Source organism: Astatotilapia calliptera, chromosome 1 (assembly GCF_964374335.1).
Source record: "Astatotilapia calliptera chromosome 1, fAstCal68.1, whole genome shotgun sequence".
NCBI classification, from domain to species: Eukaryota; Metazoa; Chordata; class Actinopteri; order Cichliformes; family Cichlidae; genus Astatotilapia; species Astatotilapia calliptera.
This window is the reverse complement of record NC_137422.1, coordinates 849,666-868,478: the sequence shown is the minus strand read 5'-3', so window position 1 is coordinate 868,478 and position 18,813 is coordinate 849,666. Positions and strand designations below refer to the sequence as shown.

At 43.1% G+C, this 18,813-nt stretch overlaps 1 protein-coding gene across 1 annotated transcript in view; it reads left to right on the top strand.

Moving 5' to 3' along the window:
• Positions 1-18,813, top strand: part of lrrk1 (leucine-rich repeat kinase 1) — a 92,554-nt gene that overhangs the window by 16,497 nt on the left and 57,244 nt on the right. The window contains exons 6-12 of the mRNA XM_026182375.2: positions 1,590-1,726; positions 3,445-3,671; positions 4,024-4,151; positions 13,890-14,053; positions 14,236-14,373; positions 15,432-15,544; positions 18,261-18,331. Coding sequence (XP_026038160.1) covers positions 1,590-1,726; positions 3,445-3,671; positions 4,024-4,151; positions 13,890-14,053; positions 14,236-14,373; positions 15,432-15,544; positions 18,261-18,331 — 978 coding nt within the window. The remainder of the gene's footprint in view (positions 1-1,589; positions 1,727-3,444; positions 3,672-4,023; positions 4,152-13,889; positions 14,054-14,235; positions 14,374-15,431; positions 15,545-18,260; positions 18,332-18,813) is intronic.

The following is an 18,813-nucleotide window of genomic DNA, read 5'->3' as shown; positions in this document are numbered from 1 at the left end:
TGTCAGCTTTCAGCCTCCACGGCGTGTCCACGTCGTGCCATCGGGTGAGAAAGGCGGCATCTAGGGCTGCACGATTAATCGTTAGAAAATCGCGATCTCGATTCATACTTATGTGCGATCTCATTTCCAAATGACAACGATTAAAAAAATAAAATAAAAAAAGACGACGATTGTAGCGCATTTTGATCCGGGACGTACTCTGCATGAAAACAAGCGCTCACTCTTCCTGCTCAACAAATGACGAGGGCGGAGCCTTATACCACGTGATACAGAAGCTGTGCCGTGTGATGCTAAAATTAGCAGGAAAAAAACCACGGCGAGCACGTCAGCGATGACGAGAAAGTGACAGGAGAAAATCCGTCCCGGTCAACCACCCAAACATCAATAACGGGAACCTTATACATCGCTTCTCTATACCCGTCGACCTCCCACAGGCACAAAGACATTACGGAGGCTATTACTTATCACCTGACCAAAGATATGGCTCCATCAACACTGTGCAAAACGAGGGATTTAGGAAAACGATCAACACCCTAGACAAACGCTACACAGTGCCGTCCCGCAACTATTTTTCTATTGTTGCACTACCTGCTCTGTACACGCAGCGTCGAGCAACGGTGGAGACCGAATCTCAAGCAGTACAACATTTTGTTGTTTTTATGTTTATTTATTGTTTTTATGTTCAGTCTCAACTGTTACGAAGTTGATGTGCAGTTAATAAGTGCGATAAATATTTATACTGGAAAAGAAAATCGTGAGAGAATCGTGATCTCAATTCTAAGCCAAAAAATCGTGATTCTCATTTTATGCAAAATCGAACAGCCCTAGCGGCATCTCGCTGATCCGGATGCGTGGACCACGTTTTGTGTTTAACCCTTTGTGCAGAATCCGTGTTCCTGCTCTCATTTACTGTTTTAGATGTTTGGTGGTTGTAGGAATTTTGTGAGGTTTAACCTGAGATTCTGGTGTTTTGGGCAAAATAAATTTATATTCAAAAATCGATTCAGGATTTGGTCAGAGGGCCCGGTGGCGCCAGTGTCCGGCAGCCTCGCCTCTGTCAGTGCGCCCCAGGGTGGCTGTGGCTACAATGTAGCTGCCATCACCAGTGTGTGAATGTGTGGATGACAGGATGTGTAAAGCACTTTGGGGTCCTTAGGGACGAGTAAAGCGCTGTACAAATACAGGCCATTTACCATTTTTAATTAATCGGTATCACGTTGTCCAAGCCAGAATCGATTTTAATCGATAATCAAAACCCACGTGCACAAACCTTGGCAGTTTGTCTGGAGCGTACAGCTGTGAGTTAACACAATTCACAGCAAATTGACTTCAGACTATGCAATTAACTCCCCTGTATACCAAAGTACTTCAGAGTCAAATGTGGAGCCGAGTGCCCAACAGGTGTCCCACACACCAGCTAATCTGCAACAGATCAAGCCTGAAGTAATGCTGTAAAGAAGAGCAGGCTAGACTTCCTCCACAGTGATGTGAGGGTTCAATTTAGAAAGCTGGGTGTGCTTAGTTTTTCTAAGGACTATGTGTTTGGACAACATGTCCATATGAAGTAAAGACTGTGTTTTGTTTTGTAGATAATGAGGAGATCGCTCTCTTCCTGCTGCAAAACGGAGCAGGGTTCTCTTCATACACCCTTATGGACCATCCAGCCTTCAGCAAACGTATTCTCAGACTGAAACTGCAGGAAACATACGAGGCAGAAGGAGACAAGGTCCGTGCTGCTTATCCAGTGAATGCATGGCTGTTAAAGGAGATTACTGTTGTTGATCACATTTTTATTTCTTTTTTCTTATCTCCATGTTTGGTCTTCATGTCCTGTCAGATATCTATTCAGGATCTCTGCAGGACTTACTTATAGCACGGAGAGTTTATACAGTACTTATTTAGGAAGGTAACTTCATTGTTTTATTGTGTGGGAAAGTAAATGTTATTAACCTGTTTCCACCAAAACTGCCAGCCTTATATGGGTGACCACAACTGTCAAAACATAATTAAAGCCCTAATAAATTAGGGGCTGCAGAGGGACGTAACACCTCCTCCCTCAAAAGTACTCTAGGACCCCTACATTTATTAAAAGCCCCTCTGAAGCCTTCAGGTCCTTGATCCACAAACCTGAAATAAAAGTAAAAGCTAACAGAAGCACAGTGTTCACATCTTTAAGCATGGATGCCCCTGCATGAGGATTTAAAGTCGCCACACTGAACACACAAAAAGTAACATGTGACCAACACAAAGGAGCACAACAGTCAAACCCAAAATGATTACCTGACCTGCTACAACACAAAACCAAACGTAGCAACAAATAATCACAACCAAGTGATCTGTTGACTCCACCACACAAATAATCACATACAAGTGGCGCTATACCACAACAAGTTACTTTAATGCAGTGGTTCCCAAACTTTCTTTGCTGGGCCCCTCCTTGTTTTACAAGAAAAATGATGCCCCCCCTTCTCGCGCGTGCACACGTGCACAAACACATCCTCCAATCACACGCGCCCATATTTTGCTCCATTGCTGTTTATTTCACACCTCAAACATTTAGTAAACAGTTAAGCAAATACAAGTAAACAGCAATAAATTACAGGTAGTAATAAAATAAACTACTAACTCGTTTACGCTGCGTCCGCACCTACACGGGTGATTTTGAACACGCAGCTGTTTCGTCCACGTAAACAATGTTTCGACTCAAAACTGAGATTTTTTTTTAAACTCCTTTTTTGCGTTTCCGTGTGGACGAGGAATACAGAGTTGGTCACGCAGCGTCAGAGGTATGCGCCTTAATTCACGTCACGCTGTGGCCACGTTATTGTTTACATGAGATGAACTGCAGAATGATAGAGACGAAATACTGTTAATCTGACTGTCTGCAGGTTTTACACGCAGTTACTGTCCCTCTGTTTACAAAGGCAGAGGCGTCACGGTGTCATTATTTTACATGTAGTTGTTTTTCCTGTGTAATAATGTTCAACATTGCATCAATACATTTTTCAAAAAATGCCTCTCTGTGCAACATGGGTTCAAAAACATAAACAGCTGTGGGATCCTGTTTGTCTGTGATGTAAACAGCCCAGCGCTGCTCCTGATGCAGGGAAAACCAACCCTGCAGGGAGACCTACCTCTGCACCTGTGCAGGTGAAGCCAAAGGACAGATTTGCTTCAGCAGATTTTCTAGTCTTTGTCTTAGAATGAAGTTGGTTTGGAAACATATTCAGCGACGCTTCATCTCCTGCTTTGCGTTTGTGTGGGCGCCCCGTGCTGGCAGTGTCCAAGCATTTTGTTTTTTTAGGGTTAACATAATTAAAGCCCTAATAAATGATTAACTATTTTCAGAATATGTGACCATTAAGAGTTGTGAGAGGTAGCTCTGAATGCATCTGTGTTCTTCACAGTCTAGTAAAACATTGCCCTGTGTGTGTCTGTGTGTAGGTTGTCAGTGTGTGTTGGCGTGGTCTTCAGCTGCCTTGGTTGGAGCTGGATTGGTTCATGGATGTCTCTGCGCATATCACCCAGCTGGACCTGTCATCTAACTGCCTGTCTTCTCTGCCCTCCGTGGTGCCCTGGGGTCTCATCAGTCTGAGGACTTTGGATCTTTCTAACAATGAACTTCAGGAGCTTCCTTTAGCAAACAACTCCCAGGAAGTCATCTGCTCCAGGTACATGAGGACACAGTCCTGGAACGCCTCCATTGGGAATTTGTCGATTTACTTTAAAAATTAGCAAAGGAAAGTCATTCACACGCTAATAATTTTGTGTGTGTTGCCCTTTTCTTGTCTTGGTCTTTGTCTTGCCACTGAACTTTGCCTTGTTCACAATCAGGTAAATTACCTTTCTTCCCAGTGCTTGGTATGAATTTTCTTAGCTCTTCTTGACCGTGTCTACAAGCCTAAAGGCACAGAGTTGCTGCCATGTGATTGGCTATCCTGATAATCTATACTTAATTGATTTATAGACAAATGTAATTGTAGGGTAGGGATAACCCTAACCTCCATTTTTCCTCTGCTTTAGTTTACAACAGGTGAATCTCTCTGAGAACCAGCTGAGCAGTTTGCCACCTGGACTTCTCCATCTCACTCACATCCAGAAACTCTCTGCTGCCAAGAACCAGCTCACAGTTCTGTTTGACCTCCCTAAAAGTATGTTCCAACTTTTCTTCTATGTATGTACTGCTGTATGCACTTATGGACAGAGATATGCTAACCCTAACCATTTTATTTTTTTTTGCCTTAAATGGAACAACAGATATAGGTGAGATGACTGAAACAGTAAATGTATAAGTCAGCTACTGTATAGACGAGGCGAGTCAGATTCTTTGTACTTGAAATAAAACTTGTGTGTAACCACATAAATTTAGGGGTACGGAAATGAAAGAAAGAAAGAAAACATTAAGAAGTAAATAATAAATGTATTAAATAATAAATATAAAACATTTGAAAAACAAAATAAACTTAATGAGAATAAGTCTTAAATGTATTGTTACTAGAGTCTTTGAGGTGGGGGGGTCAATGAAAGTTCAGATGTCTCCCAGCACTGACAGGGAGCGAGGGTAGCATGGATGCACTTGTTGTGTAAACATAATTTATTTCACAATTCATCTTTCAGGCTCATCATGTTTGGTTTTAAGTCTTATTTTATTGCACTGAAACACCCGTGTAGTTTCATTTTGACTCTCCCCTTCTCACATGGGTGTCACACAGTCTTTCCCACCTCACATCCTGCAGAGATGAGCAGGTGAAAGAACATCACAGATAAAGGAAAAAATGTTCAAATAAACAGATGAACATGTATGGAAGGAAATTTGTCTCAAAGGGGTCCAAATAAGGCTGGGCAACTGATTTGATTCCATTTTTACTCAGACAATCAGAAATATTCTAATTCAGATCATTGGTGAGACGTCATCAGAGGTGTAAACATCGCAGCAGAGGCCTTTGTGTCAAAGTAACTGAGGATAAAACACAGAAAAACATGAAGGAGATTTTCCTGGCCTAGATTTTTATAGCAGATAACCTTTAAAAATGTTCTGCAGTAGAAGAAAAATGGAAGAAACCATGAATCAACAAATGAATATTACCTGATGCTGCTGAAGTGAAGCAAAGTTACAGAGGTTTGATTAGAGACATGGCTAAGCGTTTTGCAACTTAGCCTCATTTTAAAAAGTTTACATTTCTTCAGTTTTGAACAGCAGAAATGAGCCTTTCTTGTTGGGAAAAGAAAACAGCAGCCGTCAGCGCCGTACACAGCGATAGTCTGATGCATAATAAGCGCATAATGCAGAAAACAGATTTTTGATGGTAAACTGGTCTCTGAGTACACTGAGAGAGAGGCACGATGTGCAGGAAGTAAACGCAAAAGGATTTCATGATGATATTTTTCAAACGTGAAGCGTAGTTTTCTTTTGCTGCTGGTTCGGTGAATTTTGGTCGGAGTGGCAAAACCTGAGTTAGTATCGCATTATTCAAACTAAAATGGATATTTTAAACCCACTCTAATTACAAATGCACACAGTGTGATCCACAAGTGTAAACTAAGATTTACAAACGTGTGCAGTACAGTCGTCCCTCACTATAACGCGCTTCACCTGTCACCTCGCAGTTTTGCAGATTTTTTTATGTGGAATTTTGCTTCTTTTTTTTTCCTTACAGCGCATTGTGTTCTGCCTCCTGATTGGCTGTAGACCATTGTCAATCAGTCTCGTGCCGTGTCTCCTGTACAGTACAGAATGTGTTCAGCTTGTCAAATTTACATACAGTGGGGCAAAAAAGTATTTAGTCAGCCACCGATTGTGCAAGTTCCCCCACTTAAAATGATGACAGAGGTCAGTAATTTGCACCAGAGGTACACTTCAACTGTGAGAGACAGAATGTGAAAAAAAAATCCATGAATCCACATGGTAGGATTTGTAAAGAATTTATTGGTAAATCAGGGTGGAAAATAAGTATTTGGTCACCTCAAACAAGGAAAATCTCTGGCTCTCACAGACCTGTAACGTCTTCTGTAAGAAGCTTTTCTGTCCCCCACTCGTTACCTGTATGAATGGCACCTGTTTGAACTCATCATCTGTATAAAAGACACCTGTCCACAGCCTCAAACAGTCAGACTCCAAACTCTGCCATGGCCAAGACCAAAGAGCTTTGGAAGGACACCAGGAAAAGTATTGTAGACCTGCACCAGACTGGGAAGAGTGAATCTACAATAGGCAAGCAGCTTGGTGTGAAAAAATCAACTGTGGGAGCAATCATCAGAAAATGGAAGACATACAAGACCACTGATAATCTCCCTCGATCTGGGGCTCCACGCAAGATCTCATCCCGTGGGGTCAAAATGATCATGAGAACGGTGAGCAAAGATCCCAGAACCACACGGGGGGACCTGGTGAATGACCTGCAGAGAGCTGGGACCAAAGTAACAAAGGTCACCATCAGTAACACACTACAACGGCAGGGAATCAAATCCCGCAGTGCCAGACGTGTTCCGCTGCTGAAGCCAGTGCATGTCCAGGCCCGTCTGAAGTTTGCCAGAGAGCACATGGATGATACAGCAGAGGATTGGGAGAATGTCATGTGGTCAGATGAAACCAAAGTAGAACTTTTTGGTATAAACTCAACTCGTCGTGTTTGGAGGAAGAAGAATACTGAGTTGCATCCCAAGAACACCATACCTACTGTGAAGCATGGGGGTGGAAACATCATGCTATGGGGCTGTTTTTCTGCCAAGGGGACAGGACGACTGATCCGTGTTAAGGACAGAATGAATGGGGCCATGTATCGTGAGATTTTGAGCCAAAACCTCCTTCCATCAGTGAGAACTTTGAAGATGAAACGAGGCTGGGTCTTCCAACATGACAATGATCCAAAACACACCGCCCGGGCAACAAAGGAGTGGCTCCGTAAGAAGCATTTGAAAGTCCTGGAGTGGCCTAGCCAGTCTCCAGACCTCAACCCCATAGAAAATCTGTGGCGGGAGTTGAAAGTCCGTGTTGCTTGGCGACAGCCCCAAAACATCACTGCTCTCGAGAAGATCTGCATGGAGGAATGGGCCAAAATACCAGCTACTGTGTGTGCAAACCTGGTAAAGACCTATAGTAAACGTTTGACCCCTGTTATTGCCAACAAAGGTTATGTTACAAAGTATTGAGTTGTATTTTTGTTATTGACCAAATACTTATTTTCCACCCTGATTTACGAATAAATTCTTTACAAATCCTACCATGTGGATTCATGGATTTTTTTTTCACATTCTGTCTCTCACAGTTGAAGTGTACCTCTGGTGCAAATTACTGACCTCTGTCATCATTTTAGGTGGGGGAACTTGCACAATCGGTGGCTGACTAAATACTTTTTTGCCCCACTGTAAATCTTCGATCGCTGGCAGTGTGACTCTGAAGTGCTGCACTGTGTGTTTGTAAGTTTTCTCCCCAACAAACAACAATGTCGACGAAACGTTTTGCACCGTCGAAGGCCCCTGTTGGTTCCTTTGGTTTCATTCTATAATACTGGACTTATTTTTCTACGAAGGTTTGCACTTTGAGAGTTTAAACAAGAGAGAAAAGTGTGAAAATGTTTGTGCCTGTCTGAGAAAAGTGTATAAAGTGTGTAGTGAGGGGTTTTACAAACGTCTATAGTAATTGTAAAAAATAAAGCTGGCTACTTATTGGATTTCACCTCTCACGGGTTATTTGTGGAACTTAACTCCCACGATAATCAGAATCAGAATCAGAAAGGGTTTTATTGCCAAATGTTGAGCAGGTTTACAACATTAGGAAATTGCTGCGGTGCTTCAGTGCAAACATACTGTCATAAATTGCGCTTAAATAGACATGAAAAAATAAAAGTAGGAATAAGAATTAAAAGTGCTACGTTGAAAGATATATACATGAGTGCAGGTGGTGATCAGTGCCAAACATGGAATGATGCAGTGAACACAGCGTAGGGTCATGTGTTAGTGGTGGGAACAGTCATATGGTTATTGTTCATGTGTCCAACAGCAGAGGGGAAGAAACTGTTCTTATGGCGAGAGGTTCTGGTGCGAATGGACCGGAGCCTCCTGCCTGAGGGGAGCAGGTCAAACAGACTGTGTCCAGGGTGAGAAGGGTCAGCTGAGATCTGAGCTGCACGCCCCAGTGTCCTGGAGGTGTACAGGTCCTGCAGAGATGGGAGTCTGCAGCCAATCACCTTCTCAGCAGAGCGCACAACACGCTGCAGTCTCTGTTTGTCCCTGATAGTGGCTCCAGCGTACCACACGGTGATGGAGGAGGTGAGGATGGACTCGATGATTGCAGTGTAGAATTGCATCATCGTCCGTGTTGGCAGGTTGAATTTCTTCAGCTGCCTCAGGAAGTACATCCTCTGCTGGGCTTTCTTGATGACGGAGGTGATGGTGGGCTCCCACTTCAGGTCCTGGGTGATGGTGGTACCCAGGAAGCAGTATGAGTCCACAGAGGTGATGGGGGTGTCAGTCAGGATGATGGGGGGGAGTGGGGCTGTGTGCTTCCTGAAGTCCACAATAATCTCCACTGTCTTCTGGGCATTCAGCACCAGGTTGTTGTGGCTGCACCAGGACACCAGACGTTCAACCTCCCTCCTGTAGGCAGACTCGTCCCCGTCCGAGATGAGTCCAATAACGGTGGTGTCATCTGCAAACTTGATTAGCTTGACAGACTGGTGGGTGGAGGTGCAGCAGTTGGTGTACAGGGAGAAGAGCAGAGGAGAAAGAACACAGCCCTGAGGGGAGCCGGTGCTGATGGTCCGGGAGTCCGAGACGTTCTTTCCCAGCCTCACATGCTGCTTCCTGTCCGTCAGGAAGTCAGTGATCCACCGGCAGATGGGATCAGGCACATTCATCTGGGAAAGCTTGCCTCGGAGATGGTCTGGAAGGATGGTGTTGAAGGCAGAGCTGAAGTCCACAAACAGGATCCTGGTGTAGGTTCCTGGGGAGTCCAGATGCTGCAGGATGAAGTGTAGGGCCATGTTGATGGCGTCGTCTACAGACCTGTTGGCTCTATATGCAAACTGCAGGGGGTCCAGGAGGGGGGCCGTGAGGGTCCTGAGATGGGAGAGAACTAGGCGCTCAAATGACTTCATGACCACAGATGTCAGAGCCACGGGTCTGTAGTCATTTAGTCCAGTGATCCTAGGTTTCTTGGGGACAGGGATTATGGTGGAGGACTTGAAGCAGGCAGGCACATGACATACCTGCAGTGAGGAGTTGAAGATGCCAGAAAACACTGGGGCCAGCTCGTTTGCACAGTGTCTGAGGGTGGCAGGAGACACACCGTCTGGGCCGGGAGCTTTCCGAGCATTCAGACTCTTAAACTGCTTCCTCACATCTGCTTCATGAATATGAAGAGTTGTGGTCGGAGGAGGTGGTGTGAAATCCTCTTTTGTGTGGGGTGAGGAGGGGGGTGTTGTAGGTGAACTGTTTGAAGGTGGTGATGGCTCTATGGAGGGGGGAGAGGTGGGGGAATCAGTGTCCAAAGTGTCCCTATTGTTGGGGTCGTTGGAGGTGTGAAGGCTGCCTGATGGCTCGTCTAAACGGCAGTAGAAGTCGTTAAGGGTGTTGGCTAAGAGCAAGTCATCAGTGGAGTGGGGGATTTTAGGCTTGTAGTTTGTGATATTCCTAAAACCTTTCCACACAGAGGCCGAGTCATTCTCTGAGATCTGCTGCTGCATCTTCTCAGAGTGCTGATGTTTAGCAATGTCCACTTCTTTAGTGAACCTGTACTTGGCCTCTCTGTAGCAGTCCCTGTCTCCGCTTCTGAACGCCTTTCTCTTTTCCAGCCACAGCTTTTTGAGTTTAGGGGTAAACCAGGGTTTGTCATTGTTATAACTCACCCTGGTGCGTGATGGCACAATGCTGTCCTCACAGAAGTGGATATAGGAGGTGACAGTGTCCGTAAACTCGTCCAAGCTGTTAGAAGCAGCCTTCATTGTGTCCCAGTCTGTGGTCTCCAAACACGTGCGAAGCTCCTCCACAGCCTCGTTGCTCCACAGTTTTTTGGTCCTCACGACAGGTTTGGAGAGCTTCAGCCTCTGTCTGTACGCGGGGATTAGGTGGATCATGATGTGGTCAGAAAGTCCGAGTGAAGCGCGGGGCACCGCGCGATAGGCCCCGCTGATCGTGCTGTAACAGTGGTCTAATGTCCTCTCCTCTCTGGTCGGGCATTTAATATACTGCTTATATTTTGGAAGCTCATGGCTCAGATTGGCTTTGTTAAAGTCCCCAAGAGCAATGATGAGAGAGTCCGGGTATGTCCGCTCCATGTGCAGTATCTGCTCCGCGAGGGCACACTGAGCTGCCTGCGCATCCGCATCTGGCGGGATGTAAACAGCGGCCAAGATGAATGAAGCAAACTCCCGCGGAAAATAAAACGGTTTGCAGTGAATAAAAAGATATTCCAGAGAGGAAGAGCAGTGCTGAGCAATCACTGTCACATCTGTGCACCAGCCACTATTGATGTAGAAGCAGACACCTCCACCTTTGGTTTTACCGGAGAGAGCGGCCTGCCGGTCCGCGCACAGCAGATGAAAGTCCTCCAGCTTGAGCGCGCAGTCTGGGATGTCCTCACAGAGCCACGTCTCCGTAAAACATAAGACACAGGATGAGGCAAAGTCTCTGTTCATGCTTCTCATCAGGGCCAGTTCGTCGATCTTATTCCCGAGTGAGCGTACATTAGAAAGGAAGATCCCAGGAAGAGCCGTTCGCAGTCCGCGTCTCCTCAAACGCACGAGAGCGCCGGCTCGCTTTCCTCTCTTTCGGCGTCTCGCTCTCCTGGTCAGAGTCTGCAGTAAATCTGCCGCAGATGTGACAAATATTGGAAATAAATCCACAGGCGTTGTGGTCCTGTAGTTAAGGAGCTCTTCTCTGGTGTACGAGTATCCAGAGGAGTGCCCAGACACAGAAGAAATGCACAAAAACAAAACAAAAGTAACGCACTGAAGCACCAGGGCATCCATACGCGGCGCCATCTTGGTCCCTAAACAAGGGACCGCTGTAATTTGTAACAAAGAAATCAAACCATGTCCATAAATTATGTGTAATACTGAGAAATGACACAGGTAAAAAGTATTGAACACATGAAGAAAGGGAGGTGCAAAAAGGCATGGAAAGTCGTGACACTACCTAAAATAATCTATAAGTAATTACAAAACAAATTAATATCAGCTGGTTTGGTCCCAATTGATGGCCTCTGAAAAGGTGTCACACAAGAAACATGTCATGATGGGTAAAACACCTTTGCAATCTTATTGTTGCAAAACATACTGATGACATTTCTGACAATTTCTAAACTACTGGAGTTTTCAGTCGGCGCTGCTGTGGCTATAATCTGGAAGTGGAGAGAGCTGCTCCTTGCAAGACTTCAGACAGAGGAGTTAAAGCGCCAAGGACTGCTTGCAGAGAACTACAGAAAGACCTAGAATCAGCACATACAATTGTTTAAATAAAATGTAATAAAAAAATAAATAATAATGCGCTCACCTGACTGGCCTGTATGCACGCTCACCACGCAAGGCTCCATTGCTGAAGAGAAAGCTGTTTACCATTTGCTCTACATTTAGACAAGCCTGTGAAATACTTGGAGAATATAGTCTGGTCAGATGAGACCAAAATGAACTCTTAAGACCATGTTTGGAGGTCAAAAGGCATTGTCTATAGTTGTAGGGGAAAAAAGGAACATCGAAACTGAACTTATTTTCCGAGATTTGTTGAAAGACTCTTTTAAAATCTTTACAAAGGGACCAATACAGCATGTTAACATGTTTAATGTTTTGCATTTTCTTCTATTTAATCTCAAAAAGCTCCTAAAACAGTCAGTGATCACTGTTGACCTCCCTCGGCTTTTATTACCGCTAATCATTTATTTAAGCTCAGTTTTTAAAACCTTAGGATGTAACTACAGCCCAGCCCATGCAGCAGTATATGAATGACTAACCTCGTATTGTGGATGGATTATCTCAGTTGTTCTCCTGGCTGAAGTTTGGTCCTTTTACAGCATCCTGCCATGCGATTACATTTGTTCCTGACCACCGAGAACACTCACGTTAACTTTTATCCAGTGGAAAAAAAGTTAGCTTGTTTATATTATGCTAACATAGCTGTGTCGCTAGCGGTCACGTAGCACATCATTATATACCAGCTAGCCCAACTTCAGTAACCTTACAAACGTCACTGCTGTTTAGTTTTCTGTCTTCATTTATGTTGGAAGTGATAACAGAGCTGTACGTTTTAATTTGTTTCCAAACCGCCGCAGTCAGGACATGCTATATTGTATTTAGATAGAAGCTAGCGAGCTAACTCCCTGCTAACTTCTAACTCCGTTAAATGTCATAAATTCCGTTTTCATGGATGCCTGGATGTTAAACTCAATTGTTACACCTGGTAGAGCAGAACGCTGATCATTTTATTAAAGATGAAAGACTTTAGACAGTTTTTCAACTCTCAGTAATGCCATAGTGATCGTTTGATATATGGACCTGCAGCGGAGTTTAGACCCAGACATGGCTAGTGACGTCAGACTTAACGACCGGATTGCAAGATAATAACCACTCCTGTACCGATTGTGTGGGTACAATCTTTGTCTATTCAGCTGTAGCGAGCTCAGTTCTCACAGTCATGTAGGCACCAGCCTGATAATGAAGACACCAAGAGTGCGTCAAGACCTTGAACACGTTTTACACTCAGTTGTTTTCTAGATCTTCACACTCATTCTTTGTTCAAGAAAGTCACAGTGACATATCAACAGTACACAGGGGTTAGATCATTACAAACACAGTTTGTATAGTTTTCTACATGGATATGAATGAATGTTGAAATCCCATATTCTTTAAATCACCTGAAGAGTGGAATTATATATTTTAATTATTTAAACTGGCGAATCTCAAGTAAAACCAGAGCATTTGCACATCCATTCTACTTTGCTGTGTGTGTGTGTGTGTGTGTGTGTGTGTGTGTGTGTGTGTGTGTGTGTGTGTGTGTGTGTGTGTGTGTGTGATGAATAATGAACTGCCAGTTTAAGAGTTTTATTTAAGAAACCTGTTTCAGTGCCAAGAAAACCTATACAAACTAAAAACAGATGAAAATAGGTTTGATTTGCTGAAAGATGGGAGAATCCATGACACACGGGTCAATGGTTTCAGTTTTAATCACCAGTCACCAAATGCAAAGATTTGAACCACCTGTCTGCTGAAGACAAATGCAGCAATGAATGCAGCAACCCTGGCTAGAAGGTACTCATTCGCACTAATAAATCCTACAAATGTAGTGTGTGCTATTGCATAAGCTCGCTTATTAAATCTGACAAATATTGTGCTATTGGATACTGAAGAAATTTTGAGCATGCATAAGCTCCTTTAAGAGGACAATAGAATCAATAGGGAGAGTCATCAGAAGCAAAGAACTGAAGAGTTTTATGTTGTGAGAAAAAGGCTGACATCAGGAGTAAAGATCAGTTGCACCACTGGCAGGAGAGGGAGGTGAAAAACTCTTGTGTTTCAGGGCGAGGCACAAACAGGAATTTGGCTCTGAAACAAATGCTTCCTAAGAGAACATACAAGTGACTGTGAGCGCCATGTCATGTTTGTCTTACAAACAACAACAAGTCATTATTTCTCTAAATGATATGCAAATCAACTTATATATTTTATTGTCTTTTTTTATGCATCATATTTCCATTGCAATTAAATAACCATAACAATTAGAGACTATTTCTTTCTTTATAAGTGGGCAAAAAGAATGTGGGGAAAAAATGAAAATGGATTTTTAGATCACTTTTCTCGTAGTGTGTCAGATACGTTTTTGAGCATCCCACTTTTATTTGTGGTAATTCACACTAGTTTTAATGTCTAGTTTATATGTGTTGTTTAATTCCATTCTAACAGCCACTAACTGGATCGGTCTTCGTAAGCTAGAGGAGCTGGATGTGTCTGAAAACTGCCTGACCAGTCTGTCCACAGCTGTCATGCACTGTTTGAAATCCCTGAGGCTCCTCAATGTGAGCAGGAACAAGCTGAGCACCTTCCCTGACCCCTGGGCCTGTCCACTGGTAAAAAGCCATAATTATTCCTTTCTGTTTTTTCAACACTAATATACTGCAGATGCAGTTAGCCTTGGTTTTTTCGTTTTCATTTTGATGCTGATTCTATACATTCACCCACAGAGATCAGCCTTTTAGAAGTTATGCATAGTGACACTAATATATATATATTTCTGTCTTTTCCTGTGCAGAAGCAATGCAAAGCTTCTTCCAATTTGATTGAGAATCTTCCAAACACCATCTCCATCTTTTGGAGGAATCATCTGGAAGAAGTAGACTTCTCTGACAACAGTCTGAAGGAACTTCCTTCATATATCTTTGAACTGGAGGTAGGAGCACTGATGTAGATCTTTTATTAGATATATTAATATTCATCAAGATGGAAAAATCTCTTAATTAAAAAACAAGCAAACAAACGGTTGACTACTTAAAGTAGTAGCAGTGATCTGAACAACCTTCAGATGGCACTACTTCTCTGTGTTTGGCTTCATGAATCTTTTAAGTTCTGCAGTCTAAAACAAATACAGCATAAATCTGTTAGATGCAAAAATATCTGGCTCAGCCTGCAGATTATATTTGGTGCATGGATTGTAGTGCTCTTAATATAACAGTAGACAGCCAAGCTTTAAACTGCTACGATCAGTTAATAAACATTATAACATAGTTATATTACTGTATTATACTACTGTGGGTAGACTGAGTTACAGGATGGGTAAGATAAAAAATGTTAAAGGTTCTTTAGATTTATTCATTTTCATTTTATTTATTTGTAGTTATTTGTCTCACAGTTGTGACACCGTTGGTTAGACAAACTGAGGTAGAACCAGCAAATAAGGAGGCAAAAGGGAATACAATATTAGTCTTTAAAACACTTTATCCTAGATGTTCTGATAAGTCCATTCCAAAGTAGTGGCTTAATCATATTATTGTATTTTTCATACATTTGTCTGAAGACTGTTTGGTCACTGCAGTTAGCAAACTTTCCCTATTGCTTATGACCTTATTGGCATTGTTAATGATACAGTATACTTGAATCACCAGTGGGTGGCTGTACTACTGATCAGAAGGTTGGTGGATTGATCCCTGGCTCCCCGAGTCCCTATCCTTGGGCAAGATACTAACCCCAAGTTGCTCTCGGATGCATCCATCAGAGTGTGAATGTGTGTGAATGTTAGCTAGTAAGCACTTAAAGCATAGAAGAAAGTGCTTGTGTGGATGTGGCATGCTGTATTAAGTGTTTTGAGAGTAGAAAAGTGCTGTATAAGAATCAGGCCGTTTACCAGAGACCACCTTAGCCATAAACAGCCAGCTGTATTTTCCTTGGATTGAAAAAGCGAATGTGTGGTTTGCAGTATCTAATTTGTCTTCTCATTCATTGTCCTATCAGGCTGTGGTCTCTTTGAGATTGTGTGAGAATTACATTACAACACTCCCAGCCCCCAATAAGTGGAAGTGCTCTAAGCTCAAGACACTTGATCTTTCTCAAAACCATCTGGGCAAGTACGTCCTGTCATCACAAACACAACATCATTATGTACATGTATATTTTGTCTAGTATAGTCAACTGGTCCAGAGGACTCATGCTGAGTCTAGCTAAGCTTTCATAACACTTCAGTGAATGAACAGAGTCGACTGATTTATTCATTAATTATTGATTTTGAATACTGTTATGAAATCTTGTTAGGTCAAGCTTTTAACTTCTATGGATAGTTTAAGCTCGTCATGTGTTTAATTGAGCTTAAGCTCAAAATATATAGATTACATCTGTCACCCTTTCATGACTTTGTTTTTACAAATGAATTGACTCAATTACTGGCATTAAAATTCAGAATGATTCAGGTTTACACTAGTTTACAACTAGATTCATGCTTTTGGTGTAAACTGTAGATATAATATGCAGTGCAAGGGGAGGGGGGGCTTCAGTGAGATTTTGCTGAAATTTCACTGAAGCACCTCAAAATGGTACAGAGTAAATTGTATGGTGCCCATGTGCTAACAAAAAAAAGATGAATGATAGGTATAGAAATCCTCACATGGAAATTCGACAACCTTTGCATGTAGAACTCAGCAACCACGCACACAAAGAAGCCATCACGCACGTAAGTGGGTCTGCTTTGCATACACAGCTACTTTTCATGGTCTTGTGGGTGAATACCATGGAGCCGATTTAAAGAAACAGGTAGTTAATCTACAAAAGCTGGACAGAGCCATAGGAAGTCCTTAATCCTTAGTAGGACTACTATCTCTTACTGGTATCTGCTCCTTTGTGCAAGGACTAAGATGAGGACTGCCTCCGCCCTACAAAATCACCTCCAGCAGGCCAGTATTGTGAATATCTCTGACCGGACAGAAATGACTGGCATTTTCCAATGAATACCAAAATCTGATGCAGGTATTCGTTGCCACTTGCACAGAAATTCATCAACCGTTGCACATAGAATTAAGCAACCACACGCGCAAAGAAGTCATCACACACATAACTGTGTCACGCTGTTGCAAACTGGTTTAAAGAATTTCTTCTTTCAGCCGGTCTAGAGGCCACCCCAAAATACAGCCTGTTCAGTTTCTTCCTGTGTCCAGAGGAGAAACTGCTGCTCCAACAGACCACACCATAAAAGAAGGCTGATGCCACCATAGAGTCATAGAAGGGTTTCAGGAGCTCCCTCTGCACTCCAAAACCCTGAGCCGGCTGCATAAAGCTAAACTCTCAGCCACAAGCTCACCTGGAGCCAAAGATAAGCAAGAGCCAGTCTTTCCAGGGTTTTCAGCAAGTGTGATGCCAGAATCACCAACTGTTGAGGTCTGTGGGCTTCTGAAGATAAAACCAGAGCTATTGAAAAAGTTATTCACTTCATTCGCCCACTTTGTTTCGTAACAAAACAGGAATTTAAAACTATTTCAGCTTCGTGGGTTCTGAGAGGATCTCCTCCCAGATCTAGACCAGAACCTAAAAACGTTCCTGGACAGTCTGGGGGACAACCTGGTGTCATTGAATGGGCCAAAACACAGACAGAGTTATTGTACTGGATTTGGGGGCCATCCATCAGGAACTGCCTGCAAACTCTTGCCGCATGGGGCCAGGCATCGTCCTACACTAACTCCGGAACCCAGGACCCACTGCACCAGCTTAGGCTCATACAATAGGTCGAGGGATTATACCTTTATTCTTAATAGCAGTCATTGTGCTACTGCCTACTCCATAGAGGTCTGTGCTTCCATTCATGGATACGTATCCCCAAACCATCACTGACCCACCACCAAAACTGATCAAGCTGACAGGCAGCACAACATTCTCCACAGCTTCTACTGACCCTTTCACCTCTGTTGCATATGCTCAGGATAAACCTGGTCTCATTTGGGAGAAGCACAGGATGGACCCAACGATTCTGGTATTCAATGAAAAATGCCAGTCATTTCTGATTGGTCAGAGACATTCACAACAGTGGCATACTGGAGGTCATTTTGTAGGGCTGAGGGAGTCCTCATCCTGGTCCTCCTGGCACAAAGGAGCAGATATTGCAGCACAACTAAGGGTCCATTCGTGGTCTGAAAGCTGAAGGCTCTGCCTCCCATAATACTTTTAAATATCCTAGGAACCACAAGTAAAGCAGCTGAGAGCAAACTGCTCTTCTGAGTTGTTATGGTACTATGAGGTCTTAAAGATAATGCCATCCATGTAAACATCTGGTTAGATACCATATTTCTAAGATTTCTAGGGCCAAGTAAAATAATCTCAGATTTATCTGAATATAGAAGCAGCACATTGAACATTATGTAGGTCTTTATGTCTTTTAAGATATTCCTGTAGTTTAACTAAATGGTGTGTGTTATACTGGTCCCAGCGCAAGAAAAATTAACCAGAGAGAAAGAGTCTAAAAAGTTATCAATATTATTGAAAGTAGCTGTACGTAATGATATGTTTCTGAGATGGTTATACTGATATATATAATAATAATTACATAATTATAAAAACCTAAAAACTGACACTGGTGTATAATCTGTGTTTCATTTTGTCTAGTCTTGTCTATAATCTCTGTAGAGATTTCTGAACATATAAATTTATCTTCCATTCTCAGTGATTGAGAAGACAAGAAAAGGAATAGCTGCATACAGTTTATTACTTTAACTCTGGTGAATCATCAGGGCTGTTGATTTTTAAAGTCACTGTTCTTCACACGAGTGGTCTGCTAACTGTATTTTAAAATGTGTCCATTAGAACAGAGGATAGTCCCAAATCCAGGAGACTGGCCTTCCTGACGACGTGGAACAGGAGGGACCCAGACCCAGGTAGAGGTCATTTCCCAGCTTGTGTGTGTGTGTGTGTGTGTGTGTGTGTGTGTGTGTGTGTGTGTGTGTGTGTGTGTGTGTGTGTGTGTGTGTGTACTAGTGCTGTCAGCGTTAATCTCGTTGAAATGACGTAGATGCCATAACCGCATTAACACAGCAAATCTCCTTTAGCGAGTGAGGGGCTGGACGGCACTAACGCATTGACCTCGTGCAGCCCCACGCACAGACTTGCCACGTTGACATCATTTTAACGAGATTAACGCTGACAGCACTAATATACAGCGGAACCCCGACTTACGAAATGAATTCGTTCCTGAGGGTCTTTCGTCAGTCGAAGATTTTCGTAAGTCGAAGCACCCATCGCGCCTTTTGAGTGAACGATAGGCTATAGGCTAATTGCTAACTGCAACAACAATATGTCGTTCAAATGGAACAGCGAAGCGCATGTACGAAAGCCAAGGGGGTGATTGATGATTCGGAAG